The sequence below is a fragment of the Hypomesus transpacificus genome, unplaced genomic scaffold (genome assembly GCF_021917145.1).
Source record: "Hypomesus transpacificus isolate Combined female unplaced genomic scaffold, fHypTra1 scaffold_221, whole genome shotgun sequence".
Taxonomy (NCBI): domain Eukaryota; kingdom Metazoa; phylum Chordata; class Actinopteri; order Osmeriformes; family Osmeridae; genus Hypomesus; species Hypomesus transpacificus.
The window spans coordinates 1-19,481 of NW_025813757.1; the positions used below are offsets into that span (position 1 = coordinate 1).

General features: G+C 44.0%; 4 protein-coding genes across 5 annotated transcripts; 2 read left to right on the forward strand and 2 right to left on the reverse strand.

Moving 5' to 3' along the window:
• Positions 1-30: 30 nt before the first annotated feature.
• Positions 31-4,847, forward strand: slc7a8a (solute carrier family 7 member 8a; the record flags this gene model as incomplete). Its single annotated transcript, XM_047014111.1, has 4 exons — positions 31-174; positions 355-504; positions 742-919; positions 1,415-4,847. Coding segments are annotated over 4 exons (603 nt in total), but the record flags the coding sequence as incomplete, so codon positions are not given.
• A 45-nt stretch (positions 4,848-4,892) lies between these two features.
• Positions 4,893-6,604, reverse strand: nedd8 (NEDD8 ubiquitin like modifier). The gene is made up of 4 exons (XM_047014089.1): positions 6,422-6,604; positions 6,154-6,201; positions 5,929-6,011; positions 4,893-5,604 (listed from the first exon to the last, which is right to left on the reverse strand). Exons 1-4 carry the CDS (start codon positions 6,437-6,439, stop codon positions 5,484-5,486), a joined length of 270 nt encoding a protein of 89 aa, XP_046870045.1. The 5' UTR covers positions 6,440-6,604; the 3' UTR covers positions 4,893-5,483.
• A 286-nt stretch (positions 6,605-6,890) lies between these two features.
• Positions 6,891-13,419, forward strand: gmpr2 (guanosine monophosphate reductase 2). Of its 2 annotated transcripts, none has more exons than XM_047014072.1 (10): positions 6,891-6,970; positions 7,453-7,594; positions 7,835-7,954; positions 8,129-8,212; positions 8,624-8,797; positions 9,057-9,138; positions 9,294-9,400; positions 10,975-11,017; positions 11,204-11,363; positions 12,133-13,419. In XM_047014072.1, the coding sequence occupies exons 2-10, from the start codon at positions 7,508-7,510 to the stop codon at positions 12,320-12,322; spliced, it is 1,047 nt and encodes a 348-aa protein (XP_046870028.1). In that variant the 5' UTR covers positions 6,891-6,970; positions 7,453-7,507; the 3' UTR covers positions 12,323-13,419. The 2 variants fall into 2 exon arrangements, with proteins under 2 accessions (XP_046870028.1, XP_046870027.1); XM_047014071.1 differs by having other exon boundaries at positions 6,903-6,975.
• Positions 13,420-16,509: 3,090 nt separating this feature from the next.
• cideb (cell death inducing DFFA like effector b) lies at positions 16,510-19,338 on the reverse strand. The gene is made up of 5 exons (XM_047014107.1): positions 19,149-19,338; positions 18,698-18,812; positions 18,083-18,235; positions 17,448-17,638; positions 16,510-17,083 (listed from the first exon to the last, which is right to left on the reverse strand). The coding sequence occupies exons 1-5, from the start codon at positions 19,172-19,174 to the stop codon at positions 16,942-16,944; spliced, it is 627 nt and encodes a 208-aa protein (XP_046870063.1). The 5' UTR covers positions 19,175-19,338; the 3' UTR covers positions 16,510-16,941.
• Between the last annotated feature and the right edge of the window lie 143 nt (positions 19,339-19,481).

The following is a 19,481-nucleotide window of genomic DNA, read 5'->3' on the forward strand; positions in this document are numbered from 1 at the left end:
ACAGTGTGCACTAGACCATATGAGTGCTTAACATCTCTCTCTCTCTCCATCCCTCCCTCTCTCTCTCTGTGTACCAGGTTGTTCTTTGCCGGAGCCAGAGAGGGTCACCTCCCCAGTCTGCTGGCCATGATTCATGTGAAGCGCTGCACCCCCATCCCTGCCCTGCTTTTCACTGTGAGGAGGCCTTTCTGTCTTTTCTTCATGTCATTGCCACGTGTTGGTATCCATCTCACTGTACATGGTTTGATCTGAAACTTCTCTCTCTCTCTCCGTCTCTCTCTCCTTCTCTCTCTCCTTCTCTCTCTCCTTCTCTCTCTCCTTCTCTCTCTCCTCTCTTTACTTCTCTGCCTCCAGTGTCTGTCCACCCTTCTGATGCTGTGCACCAGTGACATGTACACCCTCATCAACTATGTGGGTTTCATCAATTACCTCTTCTACGGAGTCACTGTTGCCGGGCAGATTGTCCTGCGCATCAAGGAGCCCGACATACACCGGCCAATCAAAGTGAGCGTTGTTTGAGAGGAAGTAAAGTAGAAGATCGAAATCGCTGTCTCTTTGTTCTTGCAGTGGAAGTTAGATGTTTATAAAGACTGACACCTTTTCTTTATCCCTCTCCCCGTCCTCTCCCCTCCTCTCCCCTCCTCTCAACACTTCTCTTCACCTCTGCCTTCCCACCATCTCTCCCCACCTCTCCTCTCCCCTCCTCTCCCCACGTCCCCCACCTGTCTTCCCCCCTTCCAGATCAGCCTGGTGTGGCCCGTCATCTACCTGCTGTTCTGGGCCTTCCTGCTCATCTTCTCCCTGTACTCGGAGCCCGTGGTCTGTGGCATCGGCCTGGCCATCATGCTGACCGGCGTGCCCGTCTACTTCCTGGGCGTCTACTGGGACAACAAGCCGCAGTGCTTCAATTCGTTCGTTGGTACGTCACTCTTCCCCCCTGGTTCCCTCTCCTATCCTCTGTTCAGGTGGTTTACTGACACATTGCAACAGTTGGTTGCGATTTTGACAGGGTTCTAGTTAAGGTTTTGTAAAGCAATTGTTTTTGCTTTGTGTTTTATTATCTTGACCCACTGGCCAAACTGTGTGATTGTACAGGGCTACGTTTTCCCAAAAGCATCGCAAGCCTAACTTTATCGTAGAATCCATTGTACGACGAATCTTAGTTTTACGGGCCGTCCCCAAAGCCATCGTAGCTAAAGTGTCTCTTGAAAATTCAAAAATAAAAACTAATGTTTGGGAAAACGCACGTAAGAAATATCGATTGTTTTGTTTTTTGCTCAATCGTTGCTACGATCCATCGTTATCGGGAAACGTAGCCCAGGACAACATCGTATCTAACTTAGGGCATGGTTTATATTCTGGAACCTGTTTCCGCGTCACCTCAACTCTAACGACCTTCCCTCTGTTCCGACAGCCAAGATGACATACCTGGGCCAGAAGTTCTGTGTGGTGGTCTACCCAGCAATGACCGGGAGCACGGAGGACACGGGCAGCGGGGAGGAGGAGGGCGAGGAGATGGAGGCCAGGCCCGCTCTCTCGAACTGATGCGACGCTAAAGTAGACTGCTGAACACACAACCTCGGAAACTTACTTTCCCCAACCTCTCTTTCCCACACACGGACACTCACACACACGCACACACACACTCGTATACACAGAGCAAGGCTAGTGTTATTAGTAGAATTAGAGGTGCTCACAGGCACAAACACGCCTGTATTGATATGCAGGGTTCATTTTCCCCTCCGAATGTGTCGTTTTAAACGTCACTGCTGTGCCAAAGAGGTTCAGGATGAAAGAGGAGGAAGGAAAGAGAAGGAAAGAAGGGAGGACGAAAGGAGTGAAAGAGGACAGGAGAACCGTAGTCAGCTCACCTCCGTTCTGCATCAGCGTTGAAGGATAAGTGAGCCAGACGGTGGGATCCACACCCTCACGCCCACTTCACATCCTCCTCATCCTTCCTCACATCCTTCCCTCCTCATCCTCTGCCCTCATCCACCTCCACACTCTCCCTGCACACTCCCACATTAAGAGAAACATTTGTAAGAACTCTTATTGTGCTTTGTGTAGCAAATCTAAGTGGGCAATGTTTTTTTGCCACCTTGTAACTTATCATTTTCTTACTCGAAAAACACACCAATGCTGTATTCAGATTCTCAGCCCCTCAAATTCTGATCAAATTATTTTTTGTGTTTTCAGTACACTAAATGCTGTTTTCTTTTGAGCTAAATAACTGTGATTCCAAAATGCTTTTTTGTAATTTTGTGATAATTGTTTATATCATGTGTTATTATTTTTTCAGTTCCATTTTGTTAGTTTTAATGTCTAGTTTTTTGGGGGGTTATTGTTTTTTATTCAACATAAATACCTTTTTGGGGGTCTATTTGTATTACTATTGCAACTGAAGAGGTATACAGTACATATAAGAGCCAATGTATGAACTGGTTTTGTATAGTTCAAGCAGTTCCATTTAATTGCCTTAATCATTATATATTCTGGACCTAGGTATTGGTGTAGTTTTATTCATAATTTTGAGAGATGATTCATGCTGATATTTTTGCAGAGCTACAATTTTCATGTTAAAGCAAACAAAAGAAAGTGTTTGTTTCCAAAACTTCACATCGAGTCTATGGCTTCATTCTAACCGAACACTGTAAAAGAAATCGCCTTTAAGATGGACATTAAACTACTTTTATTTTTGGTCTGCTAGACAAGGGACGTACGTCGCAAGCTAAAAAAGAGACACGTGCAGTGTTGAAAAAACGAGTTTAGTCATAATGATGTCTAGTGTGAATATGGAAAAACACTGTATTTTATACACACACAACCATGCACCATTACACACGCACATGCACACGCACTATGTTAGTAATGTATCAGTGAGTCAGGGTCGACGTCACAGTACCATACTGCCTCATAGATGGCTTTTCACAGTGTGTGGCCCATTTAAACAACTGGCTGCACACAAACACTCACACACACACATTCAGGCAGTTATTTGTAATGGAGGATGCCAAACTATATATGAGAAAGTGAAAATTAATTGGAACATGTGATAAATTATAATCCTTGGAAAGAACACACACTCCAAGAAAGACGTTCTTGTAATCGGTGTTTGTTGTCTGTGTGACACTCAGGACTTTCAGACTGCCTTCTCTACACTGCCAAAGCCTTTTGGATCATTCTATAACGTAAAAGATCAAGAGGTTTTTGACAATGTTTACTAGTGCTTTTTATGAACATGCAGTTCCTCATCTTACAGAAACAATAAAAATGCGTAAGTGATGAACAGTGAGCTTTGACTCAGCAGTTCGACAGTGTAGACCAGAAGTTTCTGTCTGAAAGGGTCAAAAGTTATCATATTGCGGTCAGTGACGTCAACGATGTAAAGCTCACAGGGTATAGAATGTGTAAGATGTTTTTGTGCCTGCAAACCCTATACTCCCATGTATGTTATGTCATAGATATGTCGGCCTACTAATGAACGTTTCCATTTAGAAAAAAAAAAGTTCAACTGTTGGAGTGCTTTGGGGTGTCCAAAGGATTCCATTTCATCACGTCTCATTATTACCCTCCCACCATCATGCCCACTCACTGTACATACACTACATCTTTATTACAAATCATCACACTGCACACATCACACACAACAGAGCAGTTAGAGTGCTTTGTCACAAAGACGACTTCACAACCTGAATAACAGATTCTCAGTGCTTTGTTTCGACGGGGAAAAGCATGGGTTGGGTTGAAACAGGAGCTCACTTTATCGATGTCTTACAGATAACCTCAACGGGAACAGTCTGGTGTTTGGGTCCAGTGTTTTCGACTCTCCTTGACTGCCCAGGTCTCTAGTTCGACCTTCTTCAGTCTGTCTGATAAGCTGCAATTCCCATGCTGTGCCTTGACACTTACGTCAACGCCATACACCATCTTCAAGCCAACAGGCGGTGGTATAGTAGTGAGAAGCAACGCACTTTTTGCTCGGATTCATAAATGATTGAAATCAAATGACAGGAATACTTTAGTGCTAAGAATACTACTTTTTCCTCTTTCCTATGCTGTAAGAGCATCGAGGGATGAGCGAAGTACTGTTGTGTCTAATACATGCATTTTCATTGTTAAGTCTCAGTGACAGCAATGCTATTTAATTACTTCTCCACAACATTGTAGGCTGGGAGACATTCTGCTCCTACCTCTTATATGCCAAAGACTTGAGTTGCTGGATTAAGTGTTTTCTTTGTTTGTCACACTTCATTGTATGACTACCTGTTGCTTTGGCATTATCCTCACACTGTATGTTGATGAAGAAGGGTACAGATGTGATCTAATTGGTTGTTTTTACAGATGACAGTTGGGTATAAAATGTAATGTGGAATGTTATGGAGCCTTTCTTCTTTTCTAGATTCTGCTTATTCTTCTTTCCTTTCTTCTTCTATCCGATTTACAATAATCATGGAGTTAGTAAGATTTAAACTTCATTTTATTTGTAACGTGTTTGCCTTGTAAGTGATTTAGTTCATTTGCAATGTTATTAAATGTATTTTTCATTTAACTTTACTTGGTCTATTCTTGTTTTAATTTAACCTACAGTCAAAATTATTTAGCAATTCCAGTATATTTGGTTTATATTAATATACTGTTCAATTTACCCCTCTTCCATTAGACCAAGGGGCATAGTTTTGGTTGTTTACTCTACAAAATAGTAATTCCATTTCACCAACATTCCCATTTGGAGTTTGTCCAAATAAACATTTTGTCAAGTTTATGTAAATGCTTAATTTAATGAAATGCTAAAGTAATATGTTGGGTAAATTATGTAAATAAAGGTCGCAGAAGGAGTGCATCTCACATCTAACATCTCGTTAATTTGTCTTACAAGTCAACAATTCAGCATCTCCGAATGGTAACGCAATTTATTTAATGACAAACAAAACCATGACATGAATCTACCAAAACGAATAACTTCTCAAACTTTCCCAGGAGTTTGTAAACGTAATATCAGCAGTCATCTGATGCTTCTTCAGGGATGGGACTGTTCGAGTCGAACATGACAACACTTCAGACAAAAACATAACAATCCACATGGAAAACACACAATCAGGAAACAAAACGTGTCTGTCTAGAGTATTCATATGAAAACAGCATTTCTGGTGATTTAACAATGAGCCTAGCCGGGGTTCAAGATTCAGCCTAAAGATAAATAATCACCTCTCAGACAGAGTCAGAGCTGGGAAAGATTTGTCAAATACTTTAAAATGTTGGTTGGTTTGACTTCAAAGTTGTATTTAATGGTTCCATGGTTCTTTGTAAAAAGAAAATCAGGTGCACACAAAGTGCTTAATAATAATTCTGAGCAGTGTTTGACCCAGGCCTGAGCAGAGCACCTATAGTCCTCTCAGTGACCCAGTTTAGCACAGGGAGGGATGGGTCAGCAGGATCACATGGATCTGTGCATGGGGGAGTTTCATTAAGGCGGCGTTGGCGGTTTACAAGGCAGACTGGAGGCTCTTGGGGCTGTGGAGGATTTCCCCTCCTCTGAGGGCGAGGACCAGATGTAAAACTGAGCCCCCCTGGATCTTGTAGTCTGCTGCTGTCTTCTCATCGTTCCTGAGGGGGAGGAGGAAGGGGATGAGGAGGGGGGGTGAGGAAGGAGATGAGGAAGGGGGTGAGGAAGGAAATTAGGCAGAGAAGAATACAGAGCGGAAGAGTTGTTGTTTTTTAGCCCAGAGTACCAGTGAAAAACTACAGGGATATGTAGACTAAGGTGACCAGATTTGAGTTTGTGAAAAAGAGGACACTTTGTCAATTTTGGAATCCCTACCGGACGCATTTTTTAGGTCTCGAAAAGAGGACATGTCCGGGTAAAAGAGGACGTCTGGTCACCCTAATGTAGACTATCTGTGATTACAGGACGGAGTGACAGTCTCTCACATTTGTTTACCACTGTAGATCAGCCTCTGTTGCTGGGGGGGGATCCCCTCTTTCTCCTCCACCCTTTCTTTAATCCGTTCCACCTGAAAACACAAACACCCACAGTTATTTAAGGAATGTTGACATCAATCACACACACACACACACACACACACAATGAAAGGTGATCATTATTACACACAGCATTATAAACAAATGAGGTACAGTGAGACAACATAATTGTACCTTGTCTGTCGGCTCTATGTCAATTTCGATCTCCTTACCGGTGAGCGTCTAAGGGAAGCACAGGTGTGTTAAAGCGAGTCAAGAACGAATCGCTACACAGAACATGACAAGAAATGAAAGCCTTGACCGTTATCACGGGTTGATATCAGTAAGCATTTATTAGGCTACAGCCTATTTATTCTAATGATTCACGAGCGCCAGCAAAATACACAATCGGCAGGCAAAGAAATGAATAACGTTAATTAGGCAAACTAAACTGTAGACTTACCTTGACTTTAATCAACATCCTGATTTATGTTGCTTGTGAATCAAAAGTTACCTGAAATTAATATTAAGAAAGTGTGAAGACTGAATAAATTGACTACTGGAGTACAGTGACTTGGTACTAAAATTGTTGTTTCACTGTTGGTCGCAAATTTCAATTGAGGTTCCTGTGTTGCTCTAAGAGTATCCCCATTTCCCAGTTGCTTCTAAAATATAATGTTCCGCATTTTGTTTCGCATTTTCTCTTTAGAAAATAAGGTAATATCAATGTATATAACTACAATAATTATATTTCAGATTTTTTCATTCGAAAGTTAGTTTGTAGGTTGGTTTTGTTCTTCCACTCGCAGCAGATTCTGCACACAATTCTTTTTCAGCGACGTAAAACGAGTAGTTTTTTTTTGTAGTCTTTTGCTGAACCATATTAATAATGAAAGCTGCGACACAAACTACAAGAGCAAAATACAGTCGAGATCCGGCACCATGTCCCACAACGGTTATGGTTTAGGAAGCATTGAGAAGACTGACTCCGATCTGTCATACTTTCCGCAAGGTAACGTAAGTACATTATGGCATCATATATACAAAATAACATTAAATGTGACACAATCGTAGCCTAATTTGTTATTTTGTGCTAACAAAGCAGATGCTAATATTGAGCGTTGATAACTGCTAGCTGATGTTCTTGCTGACCTTTTGATTTTCACTTGGTATTGATTCTGGCGTGCACTGACTGAGCACTTCATGCAACACGCTGCTGCGGAATGTTAAGCTAGCATGAAGCTAGTTTAGTCAATAAGTTATTACTGAGTTATTATTACTACTCATAGATTATTACCCGTGTGTAAACCATTAGTGGTAGCTGTGCATGACTGTTGTCATACAGTCTGAAATAATAACAGCTCCATATGGAATACCACACAGAAATGGGATATACGTGATCTGGGTCTGAGTGAATTACGTCATTGTGCATGTTTGTGTGTTTTCAAGAGGCCACAGAGGAAAAATGTGTCCTAATTGTTATGTCTACCCCAGTTTTAGATCAGCACTCCAGGATATCCACACAGTCTCAACAGTAACTGTTGCTAGTATGCCTCGCATTGAGAATGACATCAAACTGGACTTCAAGGACGTGTTGCTTCGTCCTAAGAGAAGCACTCTTAAGTCACGTAGTGAGGTATTTAAATATTTTTGGTTATACAATTTACACCACATGCACCTCAGAAGACCAAGTCCAATTCAAATGTATTTTTAATAATTTATTTATAACTGCATACATTTTAGGAACTGTACTAGTTTCTCAAACGCAGTTAAAAAGTCAGTATTTGCATTTGGGCTGCTGAGACTTGGACTAGGCTTTTGGTACCTGAAGGTTGACCTCCCTCTTCTTCTCCTGTTTCTGTTCCTCCCCTCCAAGGTGGACCTGATGAGGACCTACACCTTCAGGAACTCCGGAGGAAGCTACAGAGGCATCCCTATCGTCGCGGCCAACATGGACACCGTTGGGACCTTTGAGATGGCTCTGGTCTTGAATCAGGTAGAGTTCATACCTCAAACATGCGCGACAATTACCGTCATTCTTGACCAGGTAATAGTGTGTAATCAGAACAAACAACTATGTTTTACGAGTGACTACCTGCCAAGGCAGGAGTTACTGGAAGTACCGCCTAACAATCAACTTTGATTGTTGTCTCTCTTTTTCCTCTCCTAGTTCACTCTCTTCACCACCATTCACAAGCATTACTCTGTGGATGACTGGAAGGAGTTTGCAGCGAAGCATCCAGACTGTGTACAGGTACAGCAGCCTCACACTGCATGAGTGTACGTGAACTGGCAGCTTGACGGTTTCCCAATTCTAGCTTAGTATGTTGTATCTGTATGACTACCATACGACACCTCTACTCCTCCCTCAAAATATTCTCCCTCTCTGTCTTGCTTTCCCACTCACTCACTCTCGGCTTCTCCGCGTCCCTCTCTTCGTCTCAGGGAGTCAGATGGCTGAGTGGTTAGGGAATCCGGCTATTAATCAGAAGGTTACCGGTTTGATTCCCGGCTGTGCCAAATTATGTTGTGTCCTTGGGCAAGGCACTTCACCCTACTTGCCTCGGGGGGGGGGGGGGGTGTCCCTGTACTTACTGTAAGTCGCTCTGGATAAGAGCGTCTGCTAAGTTACTACATGTGAACATGTGACATGTCTCCCCCTCAGAGCGTGGCTGTCAGCACAGGGACTGGGGAAGGAGACTTTGACAGGCTGGGTTCCATCCTAGCCGCCGTGCCTAAGCTGCAGTTCATCTGCGTAGACGTCGCCAACGGTTACTCCGAGCACTTTGTCCACTTTGTCAAAGACGTGAGGGGGAAATACCCATCGCACACCATCATGGTAAACTGGCGCCATTCTTTTTACGCTTTGTTTTTAGTCGTAACATTTACCCCATGTACAGTCTCTCACACACACTCATTTTACCTCTCTCTTTTACGCCTCTCTCACTCTCTATTGTAGTCTCTCCCTCGCTCTACCTTTCTCTCTCACACTCTCTCTCCCGTTTCTCACACTCATGAAAACAGCTTGAGGGGATTATTATTTAGTTACAGCATTGTAGTAATTGCAGTTGATGGTGATTGAACTGTCCCTATCCCAGGCAGGTAACGTGGTTACCGGGGAAATGGTGGAGGAGCTGATTCTAGCTGGCGCTGACATCATCAAAGTAGGCATCGGACCAGGTGACCTCACAACCAGACTACCTAGTAGATGGATAGATTATATTATGCTTGACTAACGTACAGCTTGAAGAATACAATTTTTATCTCGCAGAGTTCAAGAGTTTAAAATCTAATTAATGATCTCCTTCCTGTATTGTGTGTGTGTGTGTGTACAGGGTCCGTGTGTACCACTCGTAAGAAGACCGGGGTGGGCTACCCACAGCTCAGTGCTGTGATTGAGTGTGCAGATGCTGCTCACGGTCTGGGTGGACACATCATCTCTGTACGTTCTACTGAACTCTGTACTACATAACACACATCACCAAGCACTGTTATCACACAGTGACAATATATTTAAGAATGGATTATGTCTACGTTAGGACATTTTTTCATTCTTTTTGGGGTACTCGGGGTTGCTCTAGCTGTCAGCGGCGTAACAAGGACTTGGCAGGCCCGAGTGCAGATCTCACCAACGGGCCCCTTACCGACCTATCGTCAGGCGAAATTATTGAGTTTTCAGTTTAGCAATGCGCAAGGAAATTTAGGCTACTCATGATGTACAATTAAGGGTAACGACTGCTCCTTCTATGTGAAGATAGATTACGGTTTTCAAAGATGAACGGCTCAGACTCGCGAGTCTCTGGCTCTAGATTATGCTTGCTACAACACGGAATGAGCATAATGGAACAGTCAGTCATGAGCCGACGTATCTGAGACGTTTGAAATAGAGCACGGAGATGAGAAGAAAATCTGATCATTTACCGAGGCTTATCCGACGTTATGAATGACGTTTCGATCTGTCATGTGTGCTATCTGGGTACTAGTAAAAAAAAAACAGTCACTTCGATGGTGAATATTTGATTTTATGTTCGTTAGATATGCTAGTTTACATTTAGTCTATCTAGCTTTAGCTATTTTCCGACTACATCCTGCACATAGTTTACTATATCTAACCTGGCCGCTGCCTGGTAGCCTAGGCCTATATGTGCATTTTTATGACGTTTAATAGCCATGTCAACTGCATACACCAGACCGTAAACGTTATATAATTATTAGCCTACCCTGGTGGCTGAGTTTCACACTCATTGCTGTTGCCGGGCTGGGGGTCAGACGTAGCGTCCTCTTCAACACGCTTCGCCACAATCCAAATGAGCATAGTTTTGACAGCTTTGCCACCCTTACATCTTGCTCTTTTCGTTCCTGCCGCTTTCTGGAGCCACTATTATGTTAAAGGGCATGGCTTGGGGTAGCCTAATTCGCTTCAAAACACTAATGCAACACAACTGTAGTATCCCAACAACAACTGTCTGTGGTATTCCAACAACTGGATGGGAACAATCGTGTGTGGGTGGGCGGGAATGTTTGACAACAATATTACCCAGACATCCTTGCTATTTTTCGAGGGCAATATTACTTAATAAAAACGACATTTGTTTCATTCAGCAAAAGGCAAATTAGGAAAAATTAATTATTTGCTGTTGTTAACACTGACTGTTTTTAAAATGTTTATTGGGCAGGTGATAGCTCATAATTCTGAATAACTGACACCATAATTGAGAAATGTTTGCGAATTGATAACACTGGATCATATGTGATCCTCAACTTGCGGTATTACAGCGGTGCAAGGGGCCCGGTCAGATTGCCTTAAGGGGCCCGGTCAGATTGCCTTAAGGGGCCCGGTCAGGTTGTCTCACTTTTACGATGAGATCGAGGACGGGCCCCCTTTCGCCACGGGCCCTAGTGCAGCTGCACTCCTTGCACTCCCTATAGTTACGCCACTGCTAGCTGTATATACACTTTTCTTTTATACTCATGCATCTCTCTCTTTATTCTCTTATTCTCTCTCATCTCATACAGGATGGTGGATGCACTTGTCCAGGAGATGTCTCCAAGGCCTTTGGTAGGATTAGTTTCACATCATATTTTATTTAGTAGATATAGAAACTAGCATGTAAGCCTGTGTGCTGGAGCCCAACCTCCATAGCATCTGATGTTAGCACCCCTCATTCTTTACCGAGGACACAGTTGTAATTGATTGCGTTTTTTTTTTACTTTGACTTCTTTGTGGTGGCTGTGTGACCCACAGGTGCCGGGGCTGACTTTGTGATGCTGGGTGGAATGTTGGCGGGCCACGAGGAGAGCGGTGGCGAGGTCATCGTGAAGAACGGGAAGAAGTACAAGCTGTTCTACGGCATGAGCTCCGACACAGCCATGAAGAAACACGCAGGGGGCGTGGCTGAGTACAGGTCAGAGAGGCTGGTCGCGTGCCGCCCCGAAGTGCAAAATGAACCGTCCCAAACTGAACTTGACCCACTGAACTTGACTGTCCCAAAATGTATATTCTTGTGTTTTTGCATTTTGACATTCTGACATGTCTGACAAGAGGTCTTCAACCCTGTCCTGCACATTTTAGATGTTTCCCTGCTCCAACACACCTGATTCAAATGAATAGTCGTTAAAAGGCTTCTGCATAACTAGATAACGACTCATTCATTTGAATCAGGTGTGTTGGAGCAGGGAAACATCAAAAATGTGCAGGACAGGGGGTCCCTGAGGACCAGGGTTGAAGACCTCTGATCTAGGTTATTTGCAACACTATGCTTTATAAATCGCCAGACTGTAAAATACAGGGGGGAATCACTTTCCCCAGGCCTCCAGGGAAATCTGTTCCCCCTGTGTTCTCAGTGTAAAAAACTGATGTATAGATGAAACTTGTTATATGGTGACAGTAAAGCAGCAGCATAGATGACCAAAGTCAAGACTAAGAAGACATGGTCGCTCAAACATGTCTCTGTTCTCTCTGGGGGAATTTGGCTGAGCGGTTAGGGAATCGGGCTATTAATCAGAAGGTTGCCGGTACCAGGCCAGCCAAATTACGTTGTGTCCGTGGGCAAGGCACTTCACCCTACTTGCCTCGGGGGGAATGTCCCTGTACTTACTGTAAGTCGCTCTGGATAAGAGCGTCTGCTAAATGACTAAAAATTTAAATGTCCCCTCTCTCTCTGTCCTCTCCAGGGCGTCGGAGGGGAAGACGGTAGAGGTCCCCTACAAAGGCCCCGTTGACGTCACCATACGAGATGTACTGGGTGGGGTTCGATCCACCTGCACCTATGTGGGAGCAGCCAAGCTGAAGGAGCTGAGCCGCAGGACCACCTTCATCAGGGTCACCCAGCAGCTGAACACCGTCTTTGGCAATGACAGCTAGGCGAGGCCCAGGCTGGACCCGGGGCCTAACAGCACTGGAGGGGGGTTTATGCTGCCTGACCACTCTTTTGCTTCCTCTTATCTCTTTTTGTCACATGGATGTTGTCTATGTATGACACCCACACTTTTCCACTTCTTGTACTTCACCAGACAGCGAAAAGTCTTACCTTTTTGAACCACGTGAACCAATGCATCATTCAGGAGTATTTTAGGAATACTACTGTACATCTGACTTGAGGGTTTTAGAAGGTTTTCTAAGTCTAATGTTGCTTTGTCATTCCCGTTGAACTCCAGAGGCCTTGTGTACTGGTCTCTCAGTTGAGAGGTAGCCTGACATCTTCTGCAGTTGTTCTTAAGCTGTTTAATATTAGCACTTCATGTTATTTTGCCATCTCATCTATGCACTCTCATTCCTTATCGCCAAGCTGGAAGGAAATGTTCCTGTTTGCAGTACATGCTCAAGTTAATGATGACCATTCTTGCAAACTCTTACAAAAAAAGTATAATTTATTTGCTGTTTGCTGTAATTTTTTTAAATTTCAGTCTAAATGCTGAATTACTTTAAATGGCAAATTTGAATGACAGGAAATACAATTGACTACATTGCACTTATAAGTGTATTTAAATAGTTTTAGAAAATGTATTCATATATACAGTATATAAATATATATATTCAGAGATTTACAGTATTCATATTTCTAGACCTTTATGGTGTGACAAACAATATACTTCTACTTCACAGTTTTTACAAATGGCCAAAGCATGTTCGGACATCAAAGTATCTTTCAATGGCAAATATGTACAGTATTGAGTTTTACCTATGGTTAGGTTCCATTCCATAATTTTAGATCCCTCTTGCAAAGTATTACTCTGTATGTGTTACTTAACGTTACAGTTGTTATCTTTTACGTATTTCATTTGTCTATGCATCATATTACGTTTTAATATGACTGAATATGATCTTTCCATGATGGCAGTTACTGTTAGTTGTTTTAATATCTAAAAGCATATTTTGCTGTTAGTATATTAAGCTTCTAGCTCAACATTATATACCATAAGTCTTACCTACTCTTGACCAATAAAAAAGCATTCCATCTAGTATTGTTTTTTAGTTTCTGTTTCATCCAATTTATATTGATCAGATTTTCCAATTCTCTTTGCTTTGAAATGTTGAATTGAGTTTTACCAATACTCATTGGCGTATCTAACCCTATTTATTTATTTATTCATTTATTTATTTATTTTTGGGGGGGGGGGGGCAAAAGTTTCACCAGCCCCCTCAAAATATATTTTTTGTTTTAAACTTTATTTTTTCTTTTTTTCGTATTTTAAATGTCAATTTGTCAATGTATCTTCCTAAAACCCACTAGAGGACACTATTTAAAAGGATATTAAAAAAATGCCCCCAGAACATGCCCCCAGACCCCCCTAGTTTTGCTTGGTCACAGGAAAAATAATAGGTTTATCTAGGGGCTTAGCCCCCCAAAAAGTGGGAACCTAGATTCGCCCCTGCCAATACTTGATTGAGGATCTCCCACCTGTTACTGGAGAGGAGAGCTACCTTCCAGTGGTCTTCGCTTCCTGTGCCTCCTGGACAAGTAACGTTTGATCGATCCTGCTTCGTCTGCCTGATCTTTTAAAGTTTTCTCGTACTTTTGTATGAGGCTTAACCTTTGGCAACACTTTTAAAAGGTACTTGTAGCCTACACAGACAAAACCTACTCTTGTATCCATGAGGACTAGAATACCCGAACTCTAAGCTTTATTGACCTCAAATGTGAGCGGGAGCGGGAGGCCATTCCGTCAGATTGGACTTTTCTTCGATGAGTGATCAAAAATAGAAATAATCTTCCAGTTTTAGAAATTGACATAGTTACTGCTAGCTAGCAGTAGCTGACAGGTACGTGCATCCCGTTTTTCATCTAGGTCAGCCAGGAAGTTTATTTAGCAAATTCAAGCTAGCTTTGACAAATAAAGTTAGCTACTTAAGTTAGCTAAATCAGTAGCTTAAAACGCATTTTTTCTCCTAATCCAAAATAGGAGTCACTTTCACAGATGACCAGTGCCCCAGAGGCAACAGAAGTATGGTTTCCCGTTCGTCAAGAAAAGACAGAACGGTTAACCTCTAAACCGAAAACAACGTCTGGAGATAACAGACATAACCAGGTCTCCACTCTGGACCAACCCCTCCCCACAGTCTGGGAGCGGGGACAGGAGTGTGTAGATCCCACTCTAACCACTTTCCGCTTCAACCAGAACCACGTGGTGTGCCTCCCTGTGTTCACAGAGAACCTGCGGCTTATCTGGGCGCGATCGGAACAAAAAACTCAGCAAATTTGCCGGGATGCAGTTTCAGAGCTTGAGAAGCACTTCGATGTTTTCCCTTATCCGACCCTACCAGAGATGACCACCCTAGCACTCCGCTACTTGCTGCACCCGGACCAGGTCAGGGTCTGGTTCATGACCCAGAGACTCTGCTATGGCATCAGCTGGGACTGTGAGGAAATCTGCAAGGCTCGGACCAAGTTGTTTGGGTGCCAGTCAGAGAAAGGGGTCACAGGCAAGGAGAAAATTGTTCCAAAACAATACCGCATGCCTGTCAGAACAGACAGGGTCAACCTCAAGAAACTGCGGCATTGCTTCCAGCAAACCCCAAAGCCCTCCGAAGAGCAGATTTTCTGTCTGCACAAGGAGACAGGTCTCAGCATGAAGAATATTCGCAGATGGTTCAACAACCAACGCTTTCAGAAACGGTGCCGTGAACGAATATTTCCACAAATCCAGACCTCACCATCCCCCCAGTCAGAGGCGGGTGATTTGACGGGGTCAACAGCCAAGACTTCAAGTGATGACGGTGTTGAGGCTTGGACCAAGTTGTTTGGGTGCCAGTCAGAGAAAGGGGGCACAGGCAAGGAGGTAATTGTTCCAAAACAATACTGCATGCCTGTCAGCACAGACACAGGCAACTTCAAGAAACTGCAGAATTTCTCCCAGCAAACCCCGGAACCCTCCGAACAGCAGCTTTTCTCTCTGCACAAGGAGACGGGTCTTAGCATGAAGGATATTCGGAAGTCAGAGGCGGGTGATTTGACGGGGTCAACTGCAAAGAGTTCAAGTAAAGACGGTGTCAGCGCAACCACCTCTGTCAACTTGGCTGACGTCAGACTGGCGGACAGCAAATGTGAAGGGTGGACCAAGAAGTGTCCGGAACTTCCGGTACAAGCAGCCAGTCAGGAGACGCTCGGTGTGTTTCCGTACGGCAACGACGGTTCCGTTTCCGACAGTTGGAAGAACGAGACGAGGCAAGAAGCCGTCGGCGAGATCCCCTCCCCCACGGACGTCGAGGGTGGACTGGTCCCTCCGCCTCCCCCAGTTCCCCAGGCCGTTCACCCCTCCCCTGGGTCTTCCGAGAGAAGGTACCGTCAGAGGAATAAGACACTGCTCCAGCTTCAGCTGCTAAGGGAGACCTTCATGATCCTCCAGTGGCCCACAGCGGAGGACTACGACGGACTGCAGAGGCTGACTGGGCTCACCCGCCGGCAGCTCACGCAATGGTTCGGAGACATGCGCTACCACGTCAAGCAAGGCTTGGCTCGCTGGGTCAGGCCAGAGGAGAGGATGAAGGTCCTGGCCAGGGTCACCCGGGGTCCTGACAGGAGAAGGGGTCGGAGGAAGAAGGCGCTGGAGATGGAGGTGGGCCCAGACACGGACCTGTCAGACGTCCATCAGATGCTCAGCCGGTTCCTTCCTTCTCTGGATGGATGAGAGGAGGCTGGTTGCTTTTGTTTAGTTCACCTGAGGTCAGCTGACTGACCACCACCCTTCTCTTGATTGTAGTTCACACGAGAACACGTGTTGTTGACGTCGGATTAAATGTTTGTTTATTTGCAAGATCTGTTCTTGTTTGTTGTTTTTTTTACTTTTATTGTAAGGGCACACTGTTAACAAATTAACTTGATCTCAGTTTGAGTTTTTTAGTTATGCTAGTGCAGGTAGGATGATTCATCTTATGTATTTTATATTCAGTGTCTACCATTAAGTTGTTAACATACCAGTTTTAAACTCCAGTAGATATGTAAAAAAAAAAAAAAAAAAAAAAGACGTTTGATATTTCTGTTCTGGCCAATAAACTGATATTTTTGTTCTCTTAGTTGTTTGTAAGTAGAGTTGTTTATCATTATTTATTTGTGTACCTTATAGTGTTACAGTATCACAATTTGCTTACAGGTAAAATATGTATCTTTTAAAAATGTCCTGGTTTACTGGTGTCACTGGTTTTGCTTTTAGCAGCATATCATTTATTTACTCAGAACAATCAAAACTAAAATAATTTGACCTAATTAACACATGTAAGGAGCAGAGCCTAAAGCAGCAAGCGCTCCTAACACAAGACACACACACAACTTCAGTTGAGTCTCATTACTGACGATGATTTACAACATTTACACAAAGGTCATTCATCAACAGACATCCACGGTAGTCGTGGTTCAGCGCAATCAGCTCATAGACAATACACTGGGTCAAACAGCATCACAAATCTATATCGAGAATCCAACCACACAGGGCCCTGTTCGTTTTCGTTGGAACAAAATGGCCGTTATTGGATGACAAGCTTCAGTCTCAGTCCCAGTACTCTGAGGCCTCGGGTTTCTGGGTGTGCCAGATCTCGGCTCCTTCGATGATGCGGCGGATGACGGAGGCGGAGGAGATCAGCATGTGACCCGCTGCCTGGAGTAGGGCGGAGGCCACGCGGAGAGCCTCTCTGAGGAGGGAGAGAGAGAGTCACTGTCGGTACTGTGTGATGTGTGTGTGAGAGAGAGAGTCACTGTCGGTACTGTGTGATGTGTGTGTGTGTGTGAGAGATAACGTGCATGTGCAACAGCCCTTGGCCGGGTTTCCCAGATTCGTTAAGAAGCTCTGAGCGTTAAGAGCTCTTAGAACGCTCTTAAGAAGCTCTTAGCGTTAAGAGCTTCTTAACGAATCTGGGAAACCCGGCCCTTAACAGTTGGCAGCAATAAGGGACAGAAAACTGTTTGAGTGTCACCAAGACTGTTGGGGCGGGTAAGCCTAGAATTTTCTTCATGGATCAGGATCGGAAGTGAAACAGTATCAACATCTTCACTGACCTGATGACTTTCTTGGGCCCAAGGCATTTAAAGTCTGCACTGACAGAATACAGGCCTCGGAAGGTGGCCTTGACGCTCAAAGAACCAAAAACGTCCTTGGGGTTCAGCCTGTAGAGGTCAAAGGTCACCCGGGCAATGTCTTTTCCTGTGCGAGGTTTGGTGTTGTGCAGCTGTTTGAGGGGCATTGCACCCTATGATATTGACAGTGAAAGGAAAATTCACAAAAGAAACTAACCGTCACATCTGATGCTTGTTTGTGAGTACATTTGAAGTTTGCCTAAGATACACAGAACACATGTATCTAGCTTTACTTGCCATTTTGGACATGTAAACACTTATCTGTATACGTAGTAGGTTAGGTAAAGTAATATAGACCTACGCCCTGTCCCACACCTATGAGTAGTACATGACAACATTACATTACGTCATTTAGCAGACGCTCTTATCCAGAGCGACTTACAGTAAGTACAGGGACATTCCCCCCGAGGCAAGTAGGGTGAAGAGCCTTGCCCAAGAACACATCATCATTTTTTGGGCACGGCCAGGAATCGAACCACCGACCTTCTGATTACTAGCCCGATTCCCTAACCGCTCAGCCACCTGACTCCCATTAGACTCCCTTTAGACGTTCATACCTTGGCAGGTCTCCATGTCTGTTTAGGTTCCAGGGCCATGAGCACAGTGTTGTCTGGTAGGGACATGAGGAAGTCCTCAGAGTTGACCTCTGTTCCGTCCTCCTCGCACACCAAGGACATGGCCGACATGCACAGCAGCAGCGCCTGGCAGACCTGCACTCGGCGGCAGAGACAAACGGAGACGCTTAGAACTGCCGTTGTTGACAGTTGCATGCTGCATCGCGGAGTGTCTCTGGATTTTGAATCTTTGTCGTTTGAAGCTTTAGTTTTAAACCGACACTAAGAGGCGCTTTCTATCCTGCCGTGCTGCGAGTTTACTGTGATACATTGCTGATGTATCTAGGAGAATGTATCTAATGTTCATGTTGTTAACTAGTTTCTCCACTCTCTCTCTCTCTCTCTCTCTCTCTCTCTCTCTCTCTCTCTCTCTCTCTCTCTCTCTCTCTGTCGCTCTCTCTTCCTTGCTCTCTTCCTCGCTCTCTCTCTCTCTTCCTCTCTCTCTCCCCCCCCCTCTCTCTTCCTCTCTCTCTTCCCCCCCTTTCTTTTCCTCTCTCTCTTCCCCCTCTCTCTCTCTTCCTCTCTCTCTGTGTCACACACATACTCGATCTCCCTCACCTTCTCCCTCAGCTCCTCCAGGGTCCCAGCAGTGACGCCCTTCTTGATCGCCCTGTCATGACTGCACACTCTGAAGGGCCTCTGGGTGGGCGACCACACTCGCCTGGACACGGACCTGAGGAGGAAAAGGACAGGTTGGAGCGGTCATCAAATCGGCTGGACCCCAATGTTGCGTAACGCTCTTGTGCTCATACTGTTGAGATAAGGTGTGGGATCACTGTGTGCTGTTAAGTAAATGTACTCAGGAGACAGAAAGAGAGATATTGAAAAGAGAAGTTGAAATAGTAACTCCTAATAAATACTATAATCTTTGCTATGGATATAGCAACAAATGGCATCACCAGAGGAAGAACAGTAGGCCTATTACAGTAAACATTAAACAAAATAAGCTATGATTTTCCCCTTGTGTTACTTGTTTTAAGATGATACAAGGAAGGTATAATAAACTTACTTTAGCAGCAAGGATGTTGATTCCATTCTTCAGTTTTTGACCGCCTTCAGTCTGTTTTTCTTTTCCAACAGTGACTCTGACTGTTGCGGCCTCGTCTTGCTCTTATTTGACCCAGCAATCACATTTAGATGGACTTTACTCTGCCAAATTTATGATTCAGATTCAGACCTGCATAGACTAAAGTCCAGTGTTGTTTGTATGTTTCTATTTGTGTCTGTTAGCGCGCGTTTGTCGACAAATTAACAAACGTTTTGTCAACAACAACAACCTTTTTAAATCAGAGTTTGTAATTAAACATCACAAACTTTTTTTCTAATTAAATATCTGAATATA

Coding starts and splice junctions, on each gene's coding strand:
- nedd8 (XM_047014089.1), bottom strand. Junction 6,012..6,153: donor ACATAGAGCCGACAGACAAG/GTACAATTATGT, acceptor TTGTGTTTTCAG/GTGGAACGGATTAAAGAAAG. Junction 5,605..5,928: donor ATCTACAGTGGTAAACAAAT/GTGAGAGACTGT, acceptor CCTCCCCCTCAG/GAACGATGAGAAGACAGCAG.
- gmpr2 (XM_047014072.1), top strand. CDS start 7,508: ATGCCTCGCATTGAGAATGACATCAAACTGGACTTCAAGGACGTGTTG. Junction 7,955..8,128: donor TGGCTCTGGTCTTGAATCAG/GTAGAGTTCATA, acceptor TTCCTCTCCTAG/TTCACTCTCTTCACCACCAT. Junction 8,798..9,056: donor ACCCATCGCACACCATCATG/GTAAACTGGCGC, acceptor TCCCTATCCCAG/GCAGGTAACGTGGTTACCGG.
- cideb (XM_047014107.1), bottom strand. CDS start 19,174: ATGGAATCAACATCCTTGCTGCTAAA. Junction 18,236..18,697: donor TGGAGGAGCTGAGGGAGAAG/GTGAGGGAGATC, acceptor CGCCGAGTGCAG/GTCTGCCAGGCGCTGCTGCT. Junction 17,084..17,447: donor GGGCCCAAGAAAGTCATCAG/GTCAGTGAAGAT, acceptor CTCCCTCCTCAG/AGAGGCTCTCCGCGTGGCCT.